The sequence below is a fragment of the Enoplosus armatus genome, chromosome 14 (assembly GCF_043641665.1).
Source record: "Enoplosus armatus isolate fEnoArm2 chromosome 14, fEnoArm2.hap1, whole genome shotgun sequence".
Lineage (NCBI taxonomy): Eukaryota > Metazoa > Chordata > Actinopteri > Centrarchiformes > Enoplosidae > Enoplosus > Enoplosus armatus.
Window position 1 is genome coordinate 1,750,001 of NC_092193.1, and position 24,554 is coordinate 1,774,554.

The 24,554-nt window shown below is 43.3% G+C and overlaps 1 protein-coding gene across 1 annotated transcript in view; it reads right to left on the bottom strand.

Annotated features, from left to right (window-relative positions):
• Window positions 1–24,554, bottom strand: part of efr3a (EFR3 homolog A (S. cerevisiae)) — a 97,868-nt gene that overhangs the window by 20,300 nt on the left and 53,014 nt on the right. The window contains exons 8-11 of the mRNA XM_070918582.1: window positions 22,217–22,219; window positions 13,060–13,200; window positions 3,765–3,843; window positions 1,495–1,630 (exon numbers count right to left, since the gene is read on the bottom strand). Coding sequence (XP_070774683.1) covers window positions 1,495–1,630; window positions 3,765–3,843; window positions 13,060–13,200; window positions 22,217–22,219 — 359 coding nt within the window. The remainder of the gene's footprint in view (window positions 1–1,494; window positions 1,631–3,764; window positions 3,844–13,059; window positions 13,201–22,216; window positions 22,220–24,554) is intronic.

Below are 24,554 nucleotides of genomic sequence, written 5' to 3' on the forward strand. Positions count from 1 at the left end.
ACAAATATAGGCTTCTCCTTCCTTCAGCAAACGTTGGGCTGCCTGTACATCACGTCCTCAGTGATGTCCAGGCAGATTGACTCAGATTGTGTTTGAAAACAAAGGCTATTTATTTTTCAGCAGCATTTTTCTTACTTTACTCTTTAATCTTTGTGCTGTGGTTTTGGCCAGGACTCTCCTGAAAAAGAGATTTAGATCTCAGGAGAGGAGAGAGTGCTGGTTAAAATAAAGGTATATGAATATGTAAAATAGTATATACTATATGTGCAGTATATATTAGGGGGACTATATTCACATTTTGTTGCTATTGAAGTGCATGTGATTGTATTGTACGGTTACACTTTGGCTTTGTGTTTCTGCTGTATGTACATGAATACAGTGTGATTACCCAGGATGCTTGTTAATGCCAGGTGTGTGTGTGTGTGTTTGTGGGGGGGGGGGGGTCTACATATTCACTTTACAAATCTAACCACACTGTCATACTGTACCGAGCCACAGATTGGGAGGAGTTGCGATTTCACTTTCAAAGGTGTACACATCACTTCTTTTGGACTCTTGAATCATTCCTGTTTTGTTTTTCCAGGCAGAGGCAGTAAAACACAGGATGGGGGAATTAAATACAAACAAAACAGCAGGATAAAATGTATAAAGTTGTTGAATTGTTTCTCACGTCGGTGGAAGGTTTATTTCACCTTCATTTAACACTGAATTTAAAATTCTCCCCTGTGGAAATCCACCTTATCGCGGTGGAGGGGTTCCTGAGTCCCTGTGACCCTGTGACCCTGGGAGCTGCGTCGTCGGGGGCAACAGCTCCTGATAGGGTCTCCCAAGGCCAATTGGTCAACCGGACACGGGGCCCCCCTCCTGGAGTCAGACTTGGGAGGGGAGCTCGCCGAGGCCCCTGTCCCGAAGTCCTTCACTTCCATCTCTGGAAGAATCTCTCATGCAGGGGAGGTTGGGAACATGGAATCCCAGTGCGCCATGTTCAAATCCTCCATTGTGGAAAGTGATCTATTCTACACTTTTCTTAATTTACTTATTGAGGGTTTGCAATTAGATGTGACTAATTAAAGGGAACTGGAAGCCTTGTATCTTAATATAGTACAAGTCAGCAGAAGACAATGAATGGTTTTGCTTTTGGGTCCTTCATCAGCTTTACATCAGGTCGGTTCCCTATAGTTTCATAAAGGGCTGCAACCAGTGCTTATTTTCATTATGGATTAACATGATGAGTTTGTTTGTTTGATAAATCATCAATTCATTGTTTATTCTATAAAATGTCAGACTATTTAAAAATGACGATCTCTTCGAGCCTAAGGTGAAACTACTTGTTTTGTCCAAAACATACAGAATTGTTCCACATTTTCTGTCAACAAATCAATTAGGTGACTACGATTTTGATCAAAAAGTTAGATGGATGATGTGTTGCTACTTCCTGTACCATCTCCCGAGTATAACTGGTCCAGCAGTGGGAACCAGTGTTCTGTAACTCACCCACTGAGCCTTTGGCAGCGATGGCCACCGTCTCCAGGAGGACCTGGACGATGCCGGCTCGGACCCGCGGTGTGTTCTTGTTGTGAGTGTCCAGGTGATTGAGGACCTGCTGGATGACGTGGTGGGAGTGCTGAGCCTGGACGATGACAAAGAGCGACGAAGAGGATTTAAGACGCGTCCACACTGACCATGTTTGGAACGACAGTCGAGCTTTTCAGAAAGTAAATGTTAAATTGATCTCGACATTTAAACTGAGAAGGAACCAGAAATCCAGCACACTGTCACTCACCTCTGCTGTCTTTATTTAGTCACAACATTTTGGTCAATGAACTTTAGACAATCTTAAATCTTGAAATCTTTTTGTACGTATTAAACAAACAAGACATAAAGTGTTAATCAGGGAGCTTTAGAGGAGCGGGTAGGTTGTTACCTTCGACCAGAGCCAGGCCAGCCGTTTTCCAAATCCAGCTACATATTTACACAAGAGATTGGTGTTGATCTTCTCATTGAACTCTTGGCAAGAAAGTCAATGAGCATATTTCCCAAAAGTCTAACTGTTCCTGAGACTTTATTCTGTATGTATTTCATAAGATCTTTATGTAAGATTTTCACCCTGAACTGCAACAGTCCTCATGGTCTGCAATATTCCAGACATATAGAAATAACTCACTGATTATCATAATGACTTCCTGTCAGATCAGGCTCAGGGCAGAAACTCCGCTGATGTTGGCGTCAGGATTGTTGTGCAGTACTTCACAAGAAGGGGATGGTGAATGTGACTGGATGAAAACTTTGAAAAGTGGACAAACTGGGGGCTTCTTTTAGATAAAATAAAATTGCCAGATTTCCTTTGAGAGGATCTGAATGTTTTTTCAAGTGCCATGGCAATAAATAAGTGACATGACTGCAGTGAATCCTGGTCTATTTCCTGCTCCTGAAGAAATCGCCCTTTGCAGCTCCCTTTGATGGATTTCACCCTTTGCGACTATTTGAGCACTATTTGAGAAAAATGGCGGCTTTACAATCCAATCCTTGACAGCAAATCCTGACGTTTATCATGAATGTTTTCGATCACTGCAAATGTTCTTGGAGCCGCTGGATCTCAGATAGACCCCGAAATGTAAAGAACATCATCAGCTGCCGTGTTAGGAGGGATTCTTTCTTTTAAAATGATCCAAACTCCGTCGCTTCCCCCCCGACAGCAGAATGTTCGACCGTGTCTCAGCAGGACAAATCAGGGGTGTGTTTGTTTTTCGTCACTAAGATCAAACAGACGCCCGTCGCTGTCTCCTGGCAGACAGACCAAACCCCCCCCGGACAGATCAGAGAGACAAAACTGTGCCAGCTCCTGTCGCACACTCACACAGTACACACACACAAAAAAACAACCACACGACACATGCACACGGTGGCATCAACACACACACACACACCACTGACTGAGTTTTATCAGACCTCAGAGTCACCTGGGAACTCCTGGACGGGCGACCAATTAAACGAACAGACAGAGGGGGGAGAGAGAGAGAGAGAGAGAGCGGGGGAGGGAGGTCCAGGCGATTCGTGAGCGAGAGAGAGAAAGATGGATGTTGGGAAATGTGACTGACAGCAGTAATAAGTGTACCAACAGTCTGACGGTAAACAAGCAGGAGCTGCTGCTCTGTGTGTGTGTTAGTGGGCCTCGAAGTCAGCATCACAATGTCAAATGATTTTGATTCAAAAGTGCAAAATCTTGATTGGTGCTCAGAGGAACATGACATCGCCTTTTCCAAACTGAGCCCCGCCCACTTCAAACCAGCTCTGACAGAAAGGTCCAGACGGGGGTTTCCCTCAAAAACGGTTACAGGCTCCTGTTTCCAGTGCACATTCACCAGATGGCAGCCATTTTGTTTGTGTAACTAATAATGTTGATACAGCTTGTAAAACCGAGACGCCTGCTGCTAACAGCACTGATCCTGCCTTCGGTTTTCAGAAGAATTCAGAGCGAAACAACAACCACATCAGCAGCCGGAGAGAGAGTGATCAGCTGTGTTCTCCATGTGCCTGTGGAGGCTTCAGGGACGCCGCTGACTTCAAGGCCGGGGCCGGATGACAGCTCGTCAAGATGACTGACAGGTGCTTCAGCAAGATCCAAGAGAAAGAGGAGGGCGAGGCTAACAGTACACCTCGTGCTACTATGTAAAAAGCTGCATGACGTACTGACGTAGTACTTAAGACAAAGTAAAAATGCATACATATTTCAAATCTATGTAATTCCAACATGTGTGCTGTACCTGGATGGAGTACATGATGATTCTGAAGCAGGAGACGGCAAACTCATTGGGGTCCCACAGGTGGTGGTTGTCCAGGTGACTGAAGACAGAAGAAAAATAAGGCAGCATTAAGATGTGGGCACAGATTGTCCTGCCGGTCGAGGACTGAGGGACGATACTGGATTTGTGTCTGTTGTATTGTAATGGGCAGAAAAAGTTCCAAATGCTGAACTTATCAGGAGGAATATGGAATAAGCTGTCACCATCACACCTGCACTCTTTGAGACATCCTCACTTGTTCAAATGCCTGAAATAGCTGGTCAAAGCTGGTTTCTTTTAACCATAACCAAGTAGTTTCAGTGCTTAAACCTCAGCAAACCCTAACCACAGGTGCGGTGGATCAGAAAACTTTGATTTGGAAGGCAAGAAGGAATCAAATCATGTCAATTCTATCTATAAAGCTCAATATCACAAATCTGCCTCAATGAGCTTTACAGTCTGTACAGCATACGACACCCTTAGACCCTCAACAAGCAACCTGTAAAAAGACCAAAACACATATATATACACACTGGTCAAACTCTGTTCTTTCAACGGCAGTGTCAGGGTTTGAGGTTTTATTAGAAATCAATCTTTGTTTCATATCAAGCAAAACAATCATTAATATCCTTTAAACAATAATCATGCGGTCCAACTGTTTAACTGAATAAAGAGCTGCCTGCAGACTGCGATAAAGATAGACAGATATAATTAGACAATGCAGAGGAGGATCAGATACACAAAAAGCAAAACAAGAAGGAAAACAAGGAGAGAAGACCTGAGACATCCCACCACTGACCTAGGGAAAGTACGCCCATGTATTAAGACTTGAACTCTGAGCCGACAGAGCCACAGAGGTGAGATGTACATGAGGTCAAAGGTTTTATAAAACACCATGTGGGTGTTGAAGAAGACGTGGCAGATGGAGGACGACAGATTTACTCTCTCTGTGGGAGCCGACCTGCAGCCTCAAGGTAAACTCATCTATTACATACATCTGCTATTTATGTCTGCACACACACACACACACACACACAGAGGCAGGAGGTTGACTTATTCACCCACCTGCTTACAGCAAGAGTTTCTTCAACATCACTGACTTCAAAGTCTAACCAACATACTGAGTTCAGAACAGAGACGAGTTTGACCTCAAATCAGTGAGTGAAGGAAAAGGAACTTCAGTGTCAGGTTCAGAGCATCTTTGAACGTCTCCTCGTAATACATGATGCAGATCATCAAAAAAACGTCTGTACTTTCTGATGGCGAAGGATCTGAAATGAAACAAAGAGCCTACAGCCACGCTAGCACGCTCACACGCTCACAAACACAACAGGTTCACCATCGTAGCTCAGGGCGTGAGCACGGTAACATTTGGGAATCATAACTAAACACAAAGTCAGAACTTGTATTGTAACAGCTCTGTACTCATCATATATGATAAACCATTGGAGGATGTCTCCGTTTAAACAAACCGTCACAGCAGCCATTTTAAACAGTCCGTCACGACTGATACAAACCAAACTAGTGTTGGTGAAAGAAAGGCAGCGAGAGAGAGCAGAGACAGGAACAAGCAGAGGACTGGAAGCTGGTTGTATGAGAACAGTTCACCAACATGACGTCAATCCAAACCCCCAAAACACTCCTCCCCCCGTTAACCCCAATCCCTGCTATTTATAGTCTGAAGACGCTCCCCCTTCCTCCTCCTCCTCCTCCTCCTCCTCCTCACTGCAGGAGGAGAACTGGTTTCACCCACAGACAGACAGATGAGAAGCACGGCGGCTGTTTAATCGAGAGAAACATTAAAGACCGCAGTGATGAATGTCTTCAGGCCTGTTCTGCTTTCATACCTTCAACTGCACCTGCTTAAAGCCTCATTTCTATATTTACTATTATCAGTGTGGGTGGCCCCACTGGGTTTGAAAAAATGATATAGCGGTACTGGCAAAGCTACGCCTGAAAGGCATTAAGTATGTCTGCCAGTTAAAACAACTACCTGTTATAATATGGCCTATGTGGAGCCAAAGATGCCCATCTATGTACAAGTCACTTTTGCTGTTACAGTGGAATAAGCCAAAACGTAAACGTGTAAATCGTGTGCCTTCTTAAAGAACGTGTTACCTCCGCTTAACTCCACCAATTTTACACCTCAGCGTGTGTTTCCAGGTGTTTCAGAGAGAGCTGTGTGAAGTCACGACACATGTCAGCGTCAGCCGGAGACTACAAGTTAGAAACTGAACTGAGTCAGAAAGACGAGAGCTGACCAGAGATCTGTAGCTGCAGGCTACATTAGCCGCTACCATCATAACACACCTGAATCTCTGACAGTTGTTGAATTGGTAAGTTTTGACAAGGAAGAAGAATGTATAGAATAAACACTATGATAGCACTGTATTCAAAGTCTTAGCGATGTGACCAGATCTCAGTTATCAACGTGGTGAATATAATTTTATTACTCACAGAAAAGATGGACAAAATTACAAAAGAAGAACAAGGAAACTCATGTTTCTGCTGGTGGTTACAAACTAACAGCAGAAAACACAGTGCAGCTGGACGTGGTTCTGATTGGACCCCCATGACTAAAAATCAACTGAGATTCATCCCATCAGGTCCACCACACTTTTGATACAGGTTTGTCCTTTTAGTCACAAACTGACTGGCCAGGAAGTCTCAAAGCTTCGAGCAGATGTCTTCCACTACACTTTCAGACACATCAGCACTTGAACTGACCCTCAGTCAGTCCAATATAAACACTCTCTGGGTTTACAAAGTCAGAAACACAACAGAAGTCACGGCAGGTTTTTGTCTCTCACTGCACCAGCTGATGTGGCGCCGCCTGGCCTGCAGGGGGCGCATGATGCCAGCGTGCTCAGAGCTGGAGGTGACACTGGGAAGATGTTGTCTAAACACACACACACACACACACACACACACTCGTTTACAGTAACAGACTGGGAGTGTGAGGACGACACACTCGGAACAACAGCAGCCTTTAACACTGGTTAGTGTGGGCTGAAGACTGGTGTGTGTGTGTGTGTGTGTGTGCTCGGCAGACTTCCTGTGTCGGGTGTCAGACCTGACATGAGCGCTGACTGGGTGTCAACAGAGAGGACAGGAGGTGTCGCTGGGTAAAAGGATTGTGGGATTGTCTCAGACTGTGGAAAGAGAGCTGACGGCTGGAAAAACATACTCAGGGCTGCAAACAACGACTAACACTCCAAGGAATCAATCCAAGGAATTCCTTTGGCTAAAAATGTTAAAAGCTAAAAAACTAATTCCGAGAGACCAAAGTGAAGTCTTTAAAATGCTTTTAAATATAAATAAATCACCGAAAAGCAGCAAATCTTTACATTGAACAAGCTGGAACCAGCAGACGTTGGTGAGAATTAGCACCGGCTCTTTCAGCTCTTACTTTTGGTTTAGCAACACATTTAGTTCAGTCTCAGTGTTTCCAGCAGCAGGCAGCTCCGACAGAGCCACCGTACACCACCTGCCCAGCACCACACAGCAGACGGACACAGCTAGAGACCAGCTGGTGAACGTAGTGGAGCATCTCGCAAGATAAAGATATTTCTTCCAGGAGTTGGCTGAAACCAAACTGATCTTTGTGATTTACTCGAGAGACACAGAAGAAGAAGTGACGGACAGGTTCTTTCAATCAAATTGTATAAATTAAGTTATGAATCACCATCACAACTAATCTGCAACATGTTGTGTCCACCGTCATTAATCAGCTGATGTCACCTCATCTTCCTCAGAGGTTTTACATACAGACTCTAAAACATGCAACAATAGAGATGAAGGTTTGTCTCAGGTGCAGCTCTTTGAGTCCGACTGACAAAAGACAGATGGAGGTCGTTCATTCAAAACTTTTCCTCCTCCTGGTGACTGAAAAGAAGTGATTTTCCTTCGAACCAGACATGGACAGACAGAGACGCTGGGATAGAGAGGAAGAGGAGACACACCTGCTACACTAAATAACAAGCCTGTTTACAAAGTTCTGCTATCTTCGTCCATGAGCAGACTTTACTCGCCAACGAGCACAGAGGCTGCAGACAGACAAGCACAACCTCAAATGTGAAACGAACAGCAGTAACCAGCGTCCAATAATCTCCTTCCTACAAGGTTTTAAAGCGCTGCGACGTCCCCCTACTTCCTCTTGACAGACGAGCTACACATGACACAAATTAAATGAAAACCACAAATAGTCATTTTCTCGTCATGTACAAGTCAAATAACAGAGGTACAATATGTTAATTAGCTAGCTAAAGAGGCGTTGGTAAGCACATTTATCGCAGAGCCGGGCTAACAGTTTCCCCCTGCCTCCAGTCTTTATGCTAAGCTAGGCTAACCACACGATATGTGTCATCAAACTCCAGGATGTTACAGTCTCTCCCACTGGGTGTCTGGAAAGACATTCTATGTGCAACATCTTACTCATTCATGTAAACAGAGTTCCTTTTTAAACCAACAGGTTATGATGCATTTAATATATAAAAGAAAGAGCTTAGCTGTTGGCGTTACTCATTGATCCAAGGTCATTGAAAAGTCAAAGAAGGAGCTAATGAGAGGGTCGGGTAAATGTGAAGTCAGCTCAAGGACTCAAGGAGGAAAAGAGGAAAAGATGCGGAGCTTTAAACAAATGGCTCGGAGGGAAAAAAGGAAACCAATGAAGCCAAAGGGGGAGAAAAATGATTATATGCAGCTCAGTTCTTGAAAAGGCCCTACAGCTGTCAAGCAGTCACAGTAATATTATGTAATTAATTGTTAAATCTGCTCGCAGCAGTTGGTTACTGTTGCTACAGCTCAACTTATTTACAACTTGTCACTTTGACTCTTTTTACATTATGTTATTTTATATGTTTCTGAGATATGGTTACTGGGAAGCTTTTGATTTCAACGGTCCAATGTCACAAAAAAATGTTACGTCAAACTCAGAAAATGGAGGTGCAGATTTTCAGCGTTTTCTCACTATCACTGTTTGAAATCTCGTCAATCAAAGAGTCTTTGGCTTCTGGGAAGGCTCTCTAGAGAACTAATTAGCTACAGCAATCACAGACAACAGGACTGCAAGTCTAAATTACCTTCAATTAAAACAGAAACACCATGAAATAATTCAATTTGAGGGACAAATGGTTGCTGCATCAGTGTAACAAGGCTAAACTAATTCAACTATAATGGACGAGCTTATTAAGCTTTTCTTCTCTTACAGGAAACTTCCTGGTAGCATCAGAGGCAGCCGTCCTCTCCTTTGTAGTGCATTTAGATTTATTTTTGCTTTGTCTTGATGCTTTCAGGGTTTCGTCTCATGTTTTGTCCATTTTTATACGATATTTCATTTCAGTTGTTTTTATAGTTGACAAACACAACTTTCAAGGTAGCCCTGCCGCCATGTTTGGTTCCACTCTCTCCATTGGAAAACAATGGCTCCCACCAGCGTGAAGCAATTGTGTGGAGAGCTTATGGCCTCCTATCGTAAATAGGGACATGGTTAACCGCTTTGTGTTGCTGTTCATCCTAAACTGGCAAATTTTCTCCAAAAGAGAAAATCAAAATGCAAAACTTCTTAATGATGGCTGAGACTTATTCGGTTTTTTGTTTCCATGACCACTGGACAAACGTCTTGGCAACGCTTGTTTGAGTTCATGCTAACAAACTGTCTGACAGAGCTGAACATAAAGAGCAGACCTGACCTGAGAGACATGACTCAGTTACCTCAACCAGGACACAACAAACGCCTGTAATCATAGAAACACACAAGCCCTTTACTTTCACTTTCTCACTCCTTCATGGCTTTAATTTCTTTCTCTTCCCTCTTTGGACTTTATATCAGTGTGTTGTGACAGACATTGGGTAAACTGTCATGGCTCAGACCTTCAGGCGCCAGTACTATTGATTGTTTGTAACGTGTAAGTGAACTGCAGCTTATTCTACTGTTGCACTCAATAAAAGTCCTGTTTACTGAGCGTCGGCCTGAAATGTACGATGTCATTCACTTACTGTACCTTTAGTTTGACGTAATAGAACAAATCTAATCATTTGTTGTCAGCCAATTTAAAACAGACATCAGTGATGAAACAGACATTAATTCTACAGCCATGCAGCTCTGTGAGGCTGTACTTTGGCACAGGAGCATGCTAACATTTGCTAATTTGCACTAAAAGTTAGCCAGATGAAAAGTTAAGGGATCACCAAAGTTATTACAAATCATCCTGAGGAGGACATGAATGTGTGTTTATGTAAACCTCAGGGAAGTCAGGGAATCACCACCAATTTCATAAATAGTCTGTACTAAAGTGGTGAGCAGAGCTGCGCTGCCAAATGTCCTCACGCCCAAATCATTGTTATCACCTGGAGGGTCTTTCTGGCTGAAGTAAAACTACAATCGAGCAAAGCTATTGCTTAACATGAGACGACGAAATAATTTCACCCTTTCTCTAATTTTGTCATTACCTTTAATATCTGTTAGCATGAACACCTTTCGCTCTCTTGTCTCTGCACCAATTGATTTGCTTCATTTCAGGATCTGGCCGTTAATTGCTGTGATGTGTCGTCCTGGTGACCAACACCCAGTTATCACCAATTAAAGGTGATAATACTGAAATAGCATCCCTTCAGCCATAAAGGACTCTCACTAATTTAGTTTGTGTATTTCTTAAAGTATCGCTGCTAAATTATCACAGTCATTACAAATAGTAATGTGCAAGGAGAGTGATATGCTGTTTCTGAGCCAATCAAAGAACACTGGGACGTTTAAGTGTGTGTGTGTGTGTTCACGACTACGTGAGTACACACCAACATTAAAGGCAGAGTGAACAGAATGAGTCCAATATCTTTACTGCGTTTCCATGAAAAGGCCCCTGGGAGCCCATGATGTTCTCACTGATAATGACTCCTCAAACTCAAATGGCCCCCAGTGGCAACACCATCCCCTGACTTTTCACACTCAGTACTACTGTTATCACTTCTACCAACATTACTGCTGCTACTGATAGTACTATCCAGGAGAGGAATGATTATTGATAGAATTACATGTCTTAAATAAAATAAAAATAATTACGATGCAATGAGCAGCTATGGACATTAGGGGGAGCATCTCTTCTGCTTTAACGTGAACTCAGCAGCAGCAACACAAAGAGCAAAGACGGCAGAAGTGCAGATTACACACTGAGACATCAGGGCTCATACCTATCAAGCAGCTTACAGCAGGAAGTCAGTCCTCAACGCCAAAACATAAACAAGTGATCCAACTCTTTTTGCAAACATGCTAATGTGTTAGCTTGTTAGCATACCTACAGTTAGGTTGTTAACATGCATAACGTTACATTTTGTTTTTTAGCATGCTAGCATGCCCAAAGTGTTAACAAATGAAGCCTACTACAATGTTTAGCATGTTTGTTAACACGCTCCATGTTTTGTTCTAGACATATGTCTTTAACTGACGTGATAAACTGTTCCTTCTCTGTTCAGTCAGGTAGGCTGGTTACGGCAGGTAATATTCATCATGTGCATATGCTACTACACGTGCACTTCGCATGTCATTTTCAGAACGCTTACATACTAAGTTTAGTAAAACATTTAGCCTGTTAGCCTAGTTAATATCTATGAAGAAAAAACAGCAGCGTAAGAAAATGTAATGCACAAACTTAGCATGTGAAGTAAGGTTTTAGCATGCCATGTTAGCATTAATCTCTGTCAGAGGATCGCCATTGTCATTAGGATACATCCTCTAAAGAACACCAACGTCTTGACAAAATTCAGTGGCAAACTGTCGGACCAGCATACTAACTAAACGAATGACATCACCATCCCTGGAGCTGCGCTGCCAGCGAGGCTAAAACATACGAAGAAACCCACTAATTTAAATATCTGCATGAGCCTTTCCTCCTGAAGCTGCAGAGGATAAAAGGACGGAAGAGAGGCCTGCACTCAGAGCAGCTCAACGGAGCAGAAACAGAGAAAATCTCAGCGGGGCTCGGCCGTTCACTCGGTAATTGTCGAATTTATGCGAACCGCGCTGAGTGGCGGGGCAGCGCGGCCAATAGGAGCGGCGACGAGGATATTCAAATCCCAGGAGGGGGAGACGGTCACCGGGTGGCGGCGGTGTGCCGCGTTCACACGGCAGCCGCCCGCATGATAAGAGAGCTCATTTAATTTCCTCTGTGTATTGGGAGTCTGCATATCTGTGTGTATCTTTGTGTGTGTGTGTGTGTGTGTGTTATTGGGCGGCAGGTTTACTTGCTGTCCCTGCTTCCTGTCACCTGTCCTGCTGTCTGTGTCATGACTCCAACATGTAATAAGGCAGGTTATGAATGTGAACAGTGCAGAGTGAGTAGAGGAAGGTCTTTGTGTACATTGCCTTGATTTAAAAAAGAAAATGTGGCATTAAGGTCGTGTTCACATCAAGCACGTTGGCACCAGTTTGAATGAAATCCTGATTTGTTTCCTCCTTGACTTCCTTTGTTTAGGTGAAAACAAAGAGAATTAAACTCAATAATGAAGCAGAGAAACCTGAAAATGAATCTTGCAGGACTCATTTAGCTACAAAGACAAAGCCATGTGAAGTGAACAGCTGATGCAGGTGGGTCAGAGGTCGGCACAAATCAAAACTTTGATACGTGAGTTTATAAAAGGGACTGATCACAATAAAAAACCGACTGCAGACTCATTGATTTGTGTTTATAACAATATGGTATCATAACAGAAGGTGTCTCAGTGTGTTAATACAAGACAGACTGACAGTGGAGGCAGTTTAACATGACATGGTATTTATCATTATTATGTAACAAGCTAATTATTCCAAAACTATATCATCAATAAAATATGATTTATACTATAACATTAGCATTAGAGCTCTTGACATTTTTCATCATAGGAACAGCTGCTGCAACACACCGTAAGCTAGTTAACGCCGAACATTGCACCAAAGATGGTCTTTTTAATATGCTATCTGTGGTGGATGTGGTGAGACTTTTTACTGGTATTTACTTCAGCCAGCAACCAGAAGTAAAAAGACAAAACAGGAAGTGGAGTGAAAATTGACGGGCTGCATACGAGCAATATAAATGCAGTAGATAATACATCACAGTGAACGTCAAGTCTGCATTCATTTTCGTTGTTGTATTATTACTGCATGGTAATGCACTGCATTGTTCCTTTGACAGAAATGAAAGGGTTAATAGATAGATGAAAGATAGAAGGGCTGTCTGGATTCAAATGTCTGAAACAGTGCAACAGGATTAAGCAGATGGCTAGCTGTAATGTAGCTAATGGTACTCACACCAACACGGGTCGGACAGCGTTGTTCATGTTGCCGTAGGCCGCCCTGCCCAGCAGCTCCCTGAAGCAGCTCTCTGCCAGCGCTGCCGGGTTTTCCTCGCCATCCTGACCCGCCCCTGAAGGTGTGCTGGGGTGTCCGGCCCTGTCAGAGAGAACACATCACATCGTAAACAAAGAAAGCAGAGAGGTTTAGGACAGAAACAGAGGCAGAGACAGAGAGAGAGAGACAGAGAGACAGAGACAGAGACACAGAGAGAGAGACAGAGTGAGACAGAGACAGAGTGAGACAGAGAGACAGACAGAGAGAGACAGACAGAGAGAGAGAGACAGAGAGACAGAGAGAGAGAGAGAGAGACAGAGAGAGAGAGAGAGAGAGACAGACAGAGAGACAGATAGAGAGTGAGACAGAGTGAGACAGAGAGACAGACAGAGAGAGAGAGACAGAGACAGACAGAGAGAGAGAGAGACAGAGACACAGAGAGAGAGACAGAGACAGATAGAGAGTGAGACAGAGTGAGACAGAGAGACAGACAGAGAGAGACAGACAGAGAGAACACATCACATCGTAAACAAAGAAAGCAGAGAGGTAGACAGAGAGAGAGAGACAGAGACAGACAGAGAGAGAGAGAGACAGAGACAGAGACACAGAGAGAGAGACAGAGACAGATAGAGAGTGAGACAGAGTGAGACAGAGAGACAGACAGAGAGAGACAGACAGAGAGAACACATCACATCGTAAACAAAGAAAGCAGAGAGGTTTAGGACAGAAACAGAGACAGAGACAGAGAGAGAGAGACAGAGAGACAGAGAGAGAGACAGAGAGAGAGAGACAGAGAGACAGAGAGAGAGAGACAGATAGACAGAGACAGAGAGAGACAGACAGACAGAGACAGACAGACAGAGACAGATAGAGAGTGAGACAGAGTGAGACAGAGAGAGAGAGAGTGAGACAGAGACAGACAGAGTGAGACAGAGACAGAGAGAGAGTGAGACAGAGACAGAGAGAGACAGATAGAGACAGAGCGAGAGAGACAGAGACAGACAGAGTGAGACAGAGACAGAGAGAGACAGACAGAGTGAGACAGAGACAGAGAGAGACAGAGAGAGACAGAGACAGAGAGAGAGACAGAGAGAGAGAGAGTGAGACAGAGACAGACAGAGTGAGACAGAGACAGAGACAGAGACAGAGAGAGAGAGAGAGACAGAGTGAGACAGAGACAGAGAGAGAGACAGACAGAGACAGAGTGAGACAGAGACAGAGAGAGACAGAGTGAGACAGAGAGAAGAGGACTGAAGACGGAGGAAAGGCTGAAAAGAAATCAATCAGAGCAGCTGAAAAAAAGGGAGAAATCGAGAGTATTGATCAGCCTCAACCAGATAGGGTGTGTGTGTGTGTGTGTGTGTGTGTGTGTGTGTGTGTGTGTGTGTGTGTGTGTGTGTGTGTGTGTGTGTGTGTGTGTGTGTGTGTGTACATCAGGAAATAGAAACACTGTAAGAAATGTTATCTAGTGTCCAGGAGTTTATATTGAATCACGCGATCCACAATAAACCATGAAAAGGCTCTTTGTACCAAAACACTGCTCCCAATAACAAAAACCTGAACTGCAAATAAAACTGGACAGAAGGTGAGAGCTGCTGTCCCCCGGTGCTGTTTGGATAAATAATTGAATGTGTCCTGGTGTTGCAGTTCACACGTTCCCTTCACACTGGAAGCCCTTTGAAACCTCTTAAATGAAGCTCATCATCTCCTGCAGAAACCTTTTCTTTTGATTTGAACCCAGATGAAGAACAAGAACAGCCTCGCCTTCAGGCTGAAGCTACAACTTCCAGAGAGAAAGTAGGCGTCGTTTTATATCCGAGTGCTGCTGATAAGAACGCAGGAGAACGAGTTTCAAGCTGCTGCTTTAAGAAACGCTGCGATAAAAAACAAAATGAAACCTCATTAACATGACGTAAGAGCTACGAGACAAAGGCAGTGGAATCAAATGATGAACACAAAGATGAAAGAGTTGTTGGGAAATGGAGAGGAAGAGGGAGAGTGACGGAGGAGGGAGGTGGAGATACAGAAAGACTGGGAGGGAGAACAGAGAGGAGGAGGAGGAGGAGGAGGAGGAGGAGGACAGTCAATGGAAATTAAATCAGCATCTTCATGAGGAGAACTGCACGCTAAAAAAAGGAGCAAACAATGCAATTTAATCCCAAATCCAGATTATCAGTCACACTCGAGGATATTCTGAATCCGATGACTCACTGCTCTGCAACAACGAATCATCTTCTTGATTCTTCTTTCATCACTTCGCACAGTGAGATCGAATCAAGAAAGTGTCTCACAAGTGTTTAGTTTTCTGGCCACGGATGAAGGTCCGAATATATTATATATTAATCATACTTCTACTACATATACGTATTAATCTATTCATTTAATTTAAATCAAGAGGGTTGACTGCACCCAGGGAAAGTCGATGCACATTTATTTTTAAGTTGATGAATATTATATTAGACACTCTAAGGTATGCCAATATATGAAAAGAACAGATGAGGCGTTATTGATTACCGTTATTCTCTATATTTCTGAATTAATTATCACTTACATGACATGAGTAATAAAAACATCTGGCCACCAGCTGAAAGAAGTTCGTTTAGTTCATGGAGTTATTATCTGGTGACACAACATCAAGCAGAAGTCCTGTTGCTATGGGAAACACTGCAGGTTAAAAGACATCAGCTGGACTGACGCTAGCAGGCGGGATGCTAACAGCAGTCTCTGGTTTCAAACTCAGACGTTGTGTTTGTTCAAACAGTCGCCCCAAAACCTCCTTCAGCCGTCGCCTTTGAGAGAGTCATTACTCACAAGACCACGAGATGGATAACAAGATAACACCTATTTTAAACATTTGAACAAATAACACATGCTGTCTCTATTAGCTTGTGATTGTTGTTCCGCAGCCACCTTGTTGATCCTGCAGCTTTACATACAAAATAAAACTTCTTGTGTACAACTTTGTCATTTCCTGCTGATTTGCCAAGAATCCACAGTCCTGGCAGGAGACCAAGCAGGCCTCCCGTTATGTGTTATATTGATAAAATAATGCAATAGTAACTCACTTTCGTGGCAACAAGCCCAGTCACAGATGGACTGTAGGCAGCCGGGTCTCAGGAGGGAAACAATGCAATTACTGTCGGCCCACACAGGCGGTTCAGGGGAAATTAAATGCTTATTGCTTGTTAGAAGCAGGGACATGAGAGATAAAAAAAAAAAAAAATGAAAATCTCTCCTGTAGCAGCAGGTGGGTTGGTGCTGTTTAATGGAGCGATGATGAGTGGTAGTTGTAGAAAAATACAAAGAAAGTATTAAACTCTTCCTGAGGACAGATGTGTAATTTAAATTCTAGACAGGATCCTGCAGGCTTCATATAAACACATGTTAGAATGAATTAAAGGAAACGTGGAGGAAATGATGAACAGGATATGTGGAAATGTCCAATGAGATGCTGCCATGGCTATGAATATTGGGCTGTGGTGGTGATTAAATATTCATAATAATAACCTTTATTGTTATAGTAAGTAGTATATAGTAAGACTAAACATAACGCCAGAATAATATAAGACAAGTATTTTGTGCTTTGATCGATAAAGACACACAGGAAAATGTTTAGAAATGTGTTTTGTCAAGAGGACAGGGAGGTTGTTGCACAGTTTGGGGGGCTCTGATACGGTAGTAAACACACAATAACCATTTAAAGTATTAAGTATGTACCGGGGGACTGAGGTTTAGTGTTGGGACATGTGGACATTAAAGCTCACAAACGGATAATGGAGCCCGCTAGTGACAGCAGCCCGTTAGCAGAGCAGCAGCACCAGTCTCCGTCCTCCGTCAGTGTCTGCACATGATGCGTTCAGGCTCAGTGCTGCATGGAGGTCACCTGAACACACAATCACTGTAGTTTTGTGCTCAAGACAGAAGAAACTTTAAGTTTAAAAAGATGCTTCAACATGAGCAGTTCCATCACACGCTCGTGGGACAGACAATTAGAAAACGTCTTTGTGCAAATGTCTTGTGTGCAAACAGACGATATAACACAAACAATCTAAAAGTGGCTTGTAAACTCAACTGGAAGCCAGTCCTTTTATTTAGAGAAACCAGATCAATTCCTGGACCAACAGGATCAATTTAAGCAGGAAACTGAGACAGCAGCACATCAAGCTCCCTCATTACCGCCGCGGAGGTACGAGACACTTCACCTCCAGGTTTGGTACGTGGACGCTCAGGGACATGAGTAGCTAACAACATTTACCTCCATGGACCCTTGAGATTTGCAGATTTGCTTCACAATTACATGCGATGAACTGGAAATTTAATGTGTCAGTTTGAATTGTAGTGCCACTAATATTACGATGAAAAGGAAATTAGGGGTTGAACAGTGTCCCAGGTTCAACTCAGTCTGAGGCTCTTTGTTGCATGCCTGGACTGTTAATTTCATTATTTTATTTAGAGAATTAGTCATGAATTCCTGAACCACATGTGGGTCTTTAATCAGGCAGTCAGCCCTGATGAGGTTAAAAGAAACAAAGGAGCCGAGACGAATGTGTGACTTCAGTGATGAAGGAAATTGAGGGGGGGAAAAAAATGGAGGTCAAAGTCATTTTCAAGGTGCTGCCTTAAAACACAACACTGTGTGCGCGCTTGTGTGTGTGTGTGTGTGTGTGCTATTGAACAACGCAAGCATTTAATTGTGAAACAGGAGCTTTTCTTCATTCTCCACCTCTGCTTTCTGCCCACGTCCGCCCTCCCTGAGAAGCAATTAACAGAATCAAACGCCCTTGACCGCGGCTTCCCACCGAGTCCGCCAAGGCTCGATTAGAAAGCCCACCACACGCCGCCGCGGGGAAAACTGACCACGGCCGTGTTTGGGAACAACATTATCCGGAGCAGATTGTGTTTGCGTGTTCGGGGAAGTAAAAAAAAAACATGGTTCTTCCTCCGGAGCAGTTATTCCCTCAGAGGCCAACGTCTAACTGTGTTTTTGTGGCGAGCGCTTAGTCACACTATTAAACTGACAAACCCCAACCCTGCTGATGGACATTTTGTTTGACAGGATGCTGCTGGACTGCAGTGATGCTGAGCTGCTCGAAGGAGGGAGGTCGGCCTCTGAATGGGCAGAAAACTGGCATCATTATCAGAGCTAACATCCATCTTCCATATACAGGATGTTCCTATTCAAAGAGCTGCACGGCCAAACTGAACAGCGTGTTGGGGGAAAGATTTCTGATAAATCACTTGCACCAACTCTGCAGCTCTACAGAACCTTTTGCCGTGTTTAAGCTCCAACTTTTGGTTTTATAGCACATTTACTGTTCAGTCTCAGTGTTTCCAGCAGCTGCTTTTAGCTAAAAAGCTCCGAAAACACACTGTACACTTCCTGCCCAACACCAAACAGTAGTTGGAAATGTAAATACCCTTAATCTATTATGGGACACATAAACAACCAATAATCAATTAATCATCAAAATATTATACAACACAAAGTGAACGGAAATTAGTTATTTGAGCAGTAAATTAAACATCTCCACTTCCCTTTTGCTGGTGTTCACTGAATGGCCAGACAAGTTTAAAATATTAAACAACGCTTCATTAGAGGACATAAATCAGGTGAGACTGAACATGTTGGGTGGATTTAGGCTTTGAAACAAAGTGCTAACATGTTAGCCAGTAGGTGAGGGTCAGAGCTATGTGTCTGTCGGCTGGTTTCTGTGCTTTTCTGCCCTCTAGTGGCCAAAAAGCAAGTAATGCAGCTTTAATTAATTATTACCCTCAAATTTCTTATTACTAAATTCTGCTCTATAAACAATTCTTTCCTTTTCTCAGGTGGAGGGCAGCATGACGAACAAACAAGATTTATTTAGGTATTCTGTTTTGAAACGAGTGTTGCTGACAAACTTGTTCTGGTCTTAGCAGTAAATGTCTGGTGTCTCTTCCCTATAAAATAAAGAGCGACTGCCTTCTTCTTCAGTTGCTTTAGGAATACATTCACGATGCAAGAGACACCAGACGGACGGAGGGAAAGCAAAGCTGCAAGCTGCGTGTGATTGCAGACGTATGAATCAGGCGACATGACAAAGTGATGTAAGCTGCATGATTACAGACGACGATCGTGATGATTACTGTGCAGTTTGGACTCTTTACTCCGATGACTGGGAGGTGATGCATTTCTTCTTCTTTTTTTTTTATCTCCAGGACATTTTCGATCATATCTAGCTGGAGTGACGCTTAGGATCACAGAGCAGACTAACAAAGCAGTGGTTTGTCTGTGACACGGGAGAAGCCTTCGATTCCCTTTGAGAGACTTTGATTACAACTCGGTGCTGATCCATGGGTTAGGGTTATGTTTATGTTGAAACATAACTATGTTGAGATTGTCTCCAGAACAACAATGGCACTGGTTGGTTGTTCAAATACCTAATATTACCCTGGTCTACGTTTACCCGATAAGAACCTTTAGCTGCCAATTTTCAAACCACACGAGCTGCCGATACAATGTTGTCTTAACGTTTTAAAAGGGTTTTTAAAATGTTAGTTCTAGCTAGCCTTAGTGTTGTAACCAAGTAGAGTATTGATGTATGAGCATATCTAGTGCTGACACCAGAGGTGCTATTTACCTGTACAGCCGCTTCCATCGAATCCACGCTTGTCGTCATTTTGCATGGATGTAGCTGGCAATGTAGGAAAATAACATCCCTATTTGTTAATCCCTCCTACAAAGCTCTGATTAGTCAATGGCTTCCCTAACCAGCTGAACCGGTTTGAATTGTGTGTGTGTGATATTTCAGAGGTCTGCAGGTAAGAAGAAGATTTAATTCAGCAAGAAATGTCCTCTCTCAGCAAGAACGGTCTCAGAAGAGAAACCACCTGTTAAACTACTTTTACTGTTTGTGTAAAACTACACAAATACAAGGATGAAAAAAAGGCTTTCCATGATAACTCTTTATACAGTTCTGTAGTGACAACTGTAAAGACTGGTGGTTCAGTGAATCTAGTGCAGAGTTCATGCTAAATTAGGAAATGAATAAAAACAAAAATCTAGCCAATACAGAAATGGCCAGATTTTTAGCAGTTGAAGTCAGATTTTAATATTTAACGACACGTCCTTCCTGTTTAACCTCACACATCCTGCCTCTCCTCCTTCAAAGAACACACTTCCAGCTTCAGATCTGACTGCGGGATCTGCTCATTAAGTGGCAGGAAGACCATGAGAAAAGGGCGGGAATGTTGTCATTAACGCAGAGATGTTCCCCCGAGGTGATGAACGCGCCGCAGCTAAAGGAATATATGCACCATGATTATATATGGATTATGCAAAGGCTGTATTTCCGTTTAAATCACGGAAGATTAGATATGTTGATTGGACTGCAGCAGGAGAAGAGAGCAAGAACAAAACTGTCGGATTAAAGAGAACGACAAGGTGAACATGACGGTTGGATCTTTAACTGTGGAGAGCCATAAGGACATGGCTTTCTATCCCCAACCATGAAACCCAGCCCCACACAGTATGTGGACGGAGGGTTAACATAATATTTGCAATATAAAGTACTTCGTTAAGGTTGTCCACATTCAACACCCATCAAGCAGTGAAGTGAAAGGTCAGCTTGTCCTGTTTATTGCTGGTGTTTACAGTCAGTTGCCAGTTTATTAGGTACACGAATGCAGTCTAATAAAACAGTCCTGCGATAAATCCTACAGCTCCACCAACTCCAGCCTCCAAAATGATCATCCAGTCGAATCAACACCGCTGTGACGCGGCTTCAACAAACTCTGAACGTTATGACTTTAATGAGGGGAGGATGTGCTGCAGGACGGTTTATTAGACTGCATCAGTTTTAGCTAGGTGTACCTAATAAACTGGCAACAACAAAGCCTACCAAGTCGTTTTTGTAGCCTAAACCTAACACAGCCTCAGAAAACCCTCTGAGTCCTTGTGGGAGACACTGACGGACGATCTGTTTTGTGGTATGAGGACTGGTTGTTCTCTGCGGGGTCGGAGCTTCTCATCGGTGCAGGAGCAGCAGGTCGGTCTGAAGGACATGTTTTGCTTGTGTCTTGCTGAAGGACACACCCGACCGGGCTCACACGTGCAAGTCAAACCGACTACAAAGCAAAGCTGGTAGGGTGCACTGGCATGATTTGAAAAGGAAATTGTGGTTTTCATGTGCTAATGACGTCCACAGTTGGTGAAGGTTGTTCTCAAGGTGATTTCTTTGATGTACAGTGTGACACTTTTCATCAAAGAGAGGCCTGATATGCAAATTCACAGTTAAAAAGGAGAAAAGAGAGTTCAAATTTGTTTTCTGTGAACCAATATTTATATTTGTCCCCCCTCAGATTTTCTCAGCAGGTTTGACAGTCACTGACACATATCCTCCACTCCTCTGGAACATCACAGGTACCCTGTGGAGGGTTTGACCACTAGTGGTGGTATGGAGCAATGTCTTTATGAGCAGGTCCTGTTTTGTCTGTATCTCCTGCTCTGTTAGCACACGTACGAGCACGTGCACGAGGATACAGGTGCACATGTTGACTGCAGAGGTCTGCGTGTCTATTGAAGGAGGGGCTGCATGGCTTCCTTAGGTTTCAAGCGATCCTGCTGATGGTAAAACATTTCATTAGAAAGCAAAACTATCTGCCCATAATAATAACAATAACGGGGGAAACTGAACTTATTTCACAGCTCAAAACTCCAGAGTGATCCAGTTTAAGATGATATAAAAACTGAGCTGCTACATGTTCACGTTTGCCAAGCTGGAAACACAGAATGCTTGTTTTGCCTGATAAACTTAGACAATTAATAGATTATTAGAACTGTTATCAGTTCAGTGAATCAACTAATCAGTTAATGATCGTGTCAGAGCTCTTCACTTTATTACAATGTCTTTTGATATTTGTCGAATTCATCATGAATGTGATTCACATCAAGAGAAACGTGCAGTCTGGATCTTTATTCGCAGAATTAAAAACAGCCTCTAATGACGTCAAAATGTTGTGGATTGAAAACACATTCAGCTGCGTGAGGGCTGATATAGTCACATAAACGAGTGGGCAGATTGTTAACGACAGCTCTCCTGATCCTGGTTCAGGTTGAAACCAGTTCTGTTTAATTCTGAACCTGCTTTACACCACACTGAACCTTCAGAGTTATACTTTGATTTTATTGCATTTTCCTGAGACAAACCTGTTTAAAATCTGGCACGACTCAATGTACGAGTTTTCAGTCTTGAACCAACCAGAGCGACTGGTTTATACAATGACTGCTGTTTTCTGTTCAGGATGGACAGGTTTGAGGAGAGCCTCCCTGTGTCGTCACCCTGACAGAAGCTCCAACATGTCCAAATCACCGGCCGGGCTCGGATCACATCCTAACCCCTTCATTCCTCCACATGTGAAGGTGCTTGTGGGGCTTTAGGTGGAGAACAGAAAGCAAAAACACACAAGGAGGAATACAAAAAAAGAAGAAAAAACAGGGTCCAGAAATAGCTTTTTGTTCACATGGAAACCACCAGAACGAGACAGAGAGGAAGCCACGGTGGGAGTGAGGAATAGAGGAGAGGCGTATTAAAAAAGGAGAAACAGAATAAAAGAGATGGAGAGGAGGTGGGAGGAGAGGGAAGAAAGGAGGAGATGAGGAGGGAAAATAAATCAGGGAGTTTCTTTTTAATATTGTTTTGTCGCAAAAGAGCTTTCTGACCACAGTGGGACTTTCCTGGTTAAATAAAATACATTTAAACAAAAACAACCTCTATATATGTGGATGTTTTTGCCCTGGGTTTAGCCCATCAGGCTGCACTCATGCACCCCACTTTAAATTTGAATATTAAGAGGAGATGTGGGAGACGAGAGGAGAACAGAAAGGCGAGGAGTCAACTGGGAAACAAAGGGGGGGGGGGGGTGAAGAACGCAGAATAAAGACAAGAACAAACAAAAGAAGAAGAGTAAAGGTAAGCCAACAGGTGAAACAGAGAGACCAGCGTTAAGCTTCCTGTCCTGCCTCGTTGATCTTTGCGATGATAAATCTTCCCGGTGAAAGCAGAGCAGCGCTCGCAGTCCCAGGGGGGGCCGAGGAGACGCAGAAAACTCCTCAGTGTGACACATCGCCGGGATTTCCTCCTCCACCCGGACTTCAGGACGGGGTTTTGAGGATTGAACAGACATAATGAAGTCTGAGGTGTGTGGAGGCGGTAGGAGAGCGAGGCCTTTAATTCCCAAGATCGACTTCAGGCGAAGGTTTATATTCCTTCAGCTGACGCTCCGATCCAGAGTGACTTACAACAAATCTAACAGAGGGATTTACTTTAGATCCTGACTCTCTCGCACTGCAGGCAGCAAATGTTACAGAGGTAAAAGGTCAAACAAAGAGAGCAGAAAACAGACTACAACAAGTTAACAAAGGTCCCTTAACATCTGTTAATGTCACTTGTATATCTACCGTATCTTGATATCAATCAACTACACTCAGTCAGATTGTTTCCACTTTATGATTAATTAAAGTTGAATCCTTAAAATCGAAACTTCACTTCCTTTTTATAAAGGACGCTTTCATTTAAAAAAACAAACGATGCAAATATGAGCTGAAGGTATCTCTGATATCACAACTGCTTCCCAAACTCTCTTAATCAAGTAATTAATTAACAATTTTGTGCCCTGCTGCTTTAACTTTGAGCTAAACTCTCCACGTTTACCCAAAGTGACAGCAAGGAAGTAAAGAAACAGCCAAGGCAGCAGACTGTAAGAGCAATAAATCTGCTGCTGTCCCAGAACACTGCTCAGACACGATAAGAGAAATGTTTGGGAAGGAAATAAAGGCTGCAGAGAAAAAGAAGGTCTTTCATTATCTGGTGAAAACTCAAGGGCAGGACTTTGTTTTCTTCCCTCTCATTGTTAAATATTGCGTATGTCTCAAAATATTGGGGAGGACAGAAGGAAGACCAGCCCGGTGTGACTACCCGCTGAGGCAGCAGCAGAGCTCTCCATTAGTCCTTTCTGCTGGTTTCCATGTTATTTATGTGGTCCAATATCACAAATTTGCCTCAGGGGGCTTTACAATCTGTGAAGCATACGACACCCTCTGTGCTGAAACCCTGAGCATGAGCTTTATTACAGCAGCAAACTGTTTGGAAACTGTGACATCTGATCTCTAATCTAGGCGAGGCTAACAGGGATGTGTCTTGGTGTGTTTAGGGGGTTAGTGGATTCTGGAGGTTTACAGGACTCAGTGACACTGATTCCCAAACTGGATGTTGAGGCTTAAATTCAGCCTGAGGATCACAGAGCAGAGCGACACCAGAGGGATCTGAGATGTGTTGCTGTGCAGAGGAAGAGAGTCCAGATGGATTGACCCTCCTCACACAATGAAGAAAAAGTGAAAAGGAACAGATGGAATATATATAACATTCATCCCCCCTCATGTTTGTAAATGTTTGTCAACACCACGAGCTCAATAACAGACG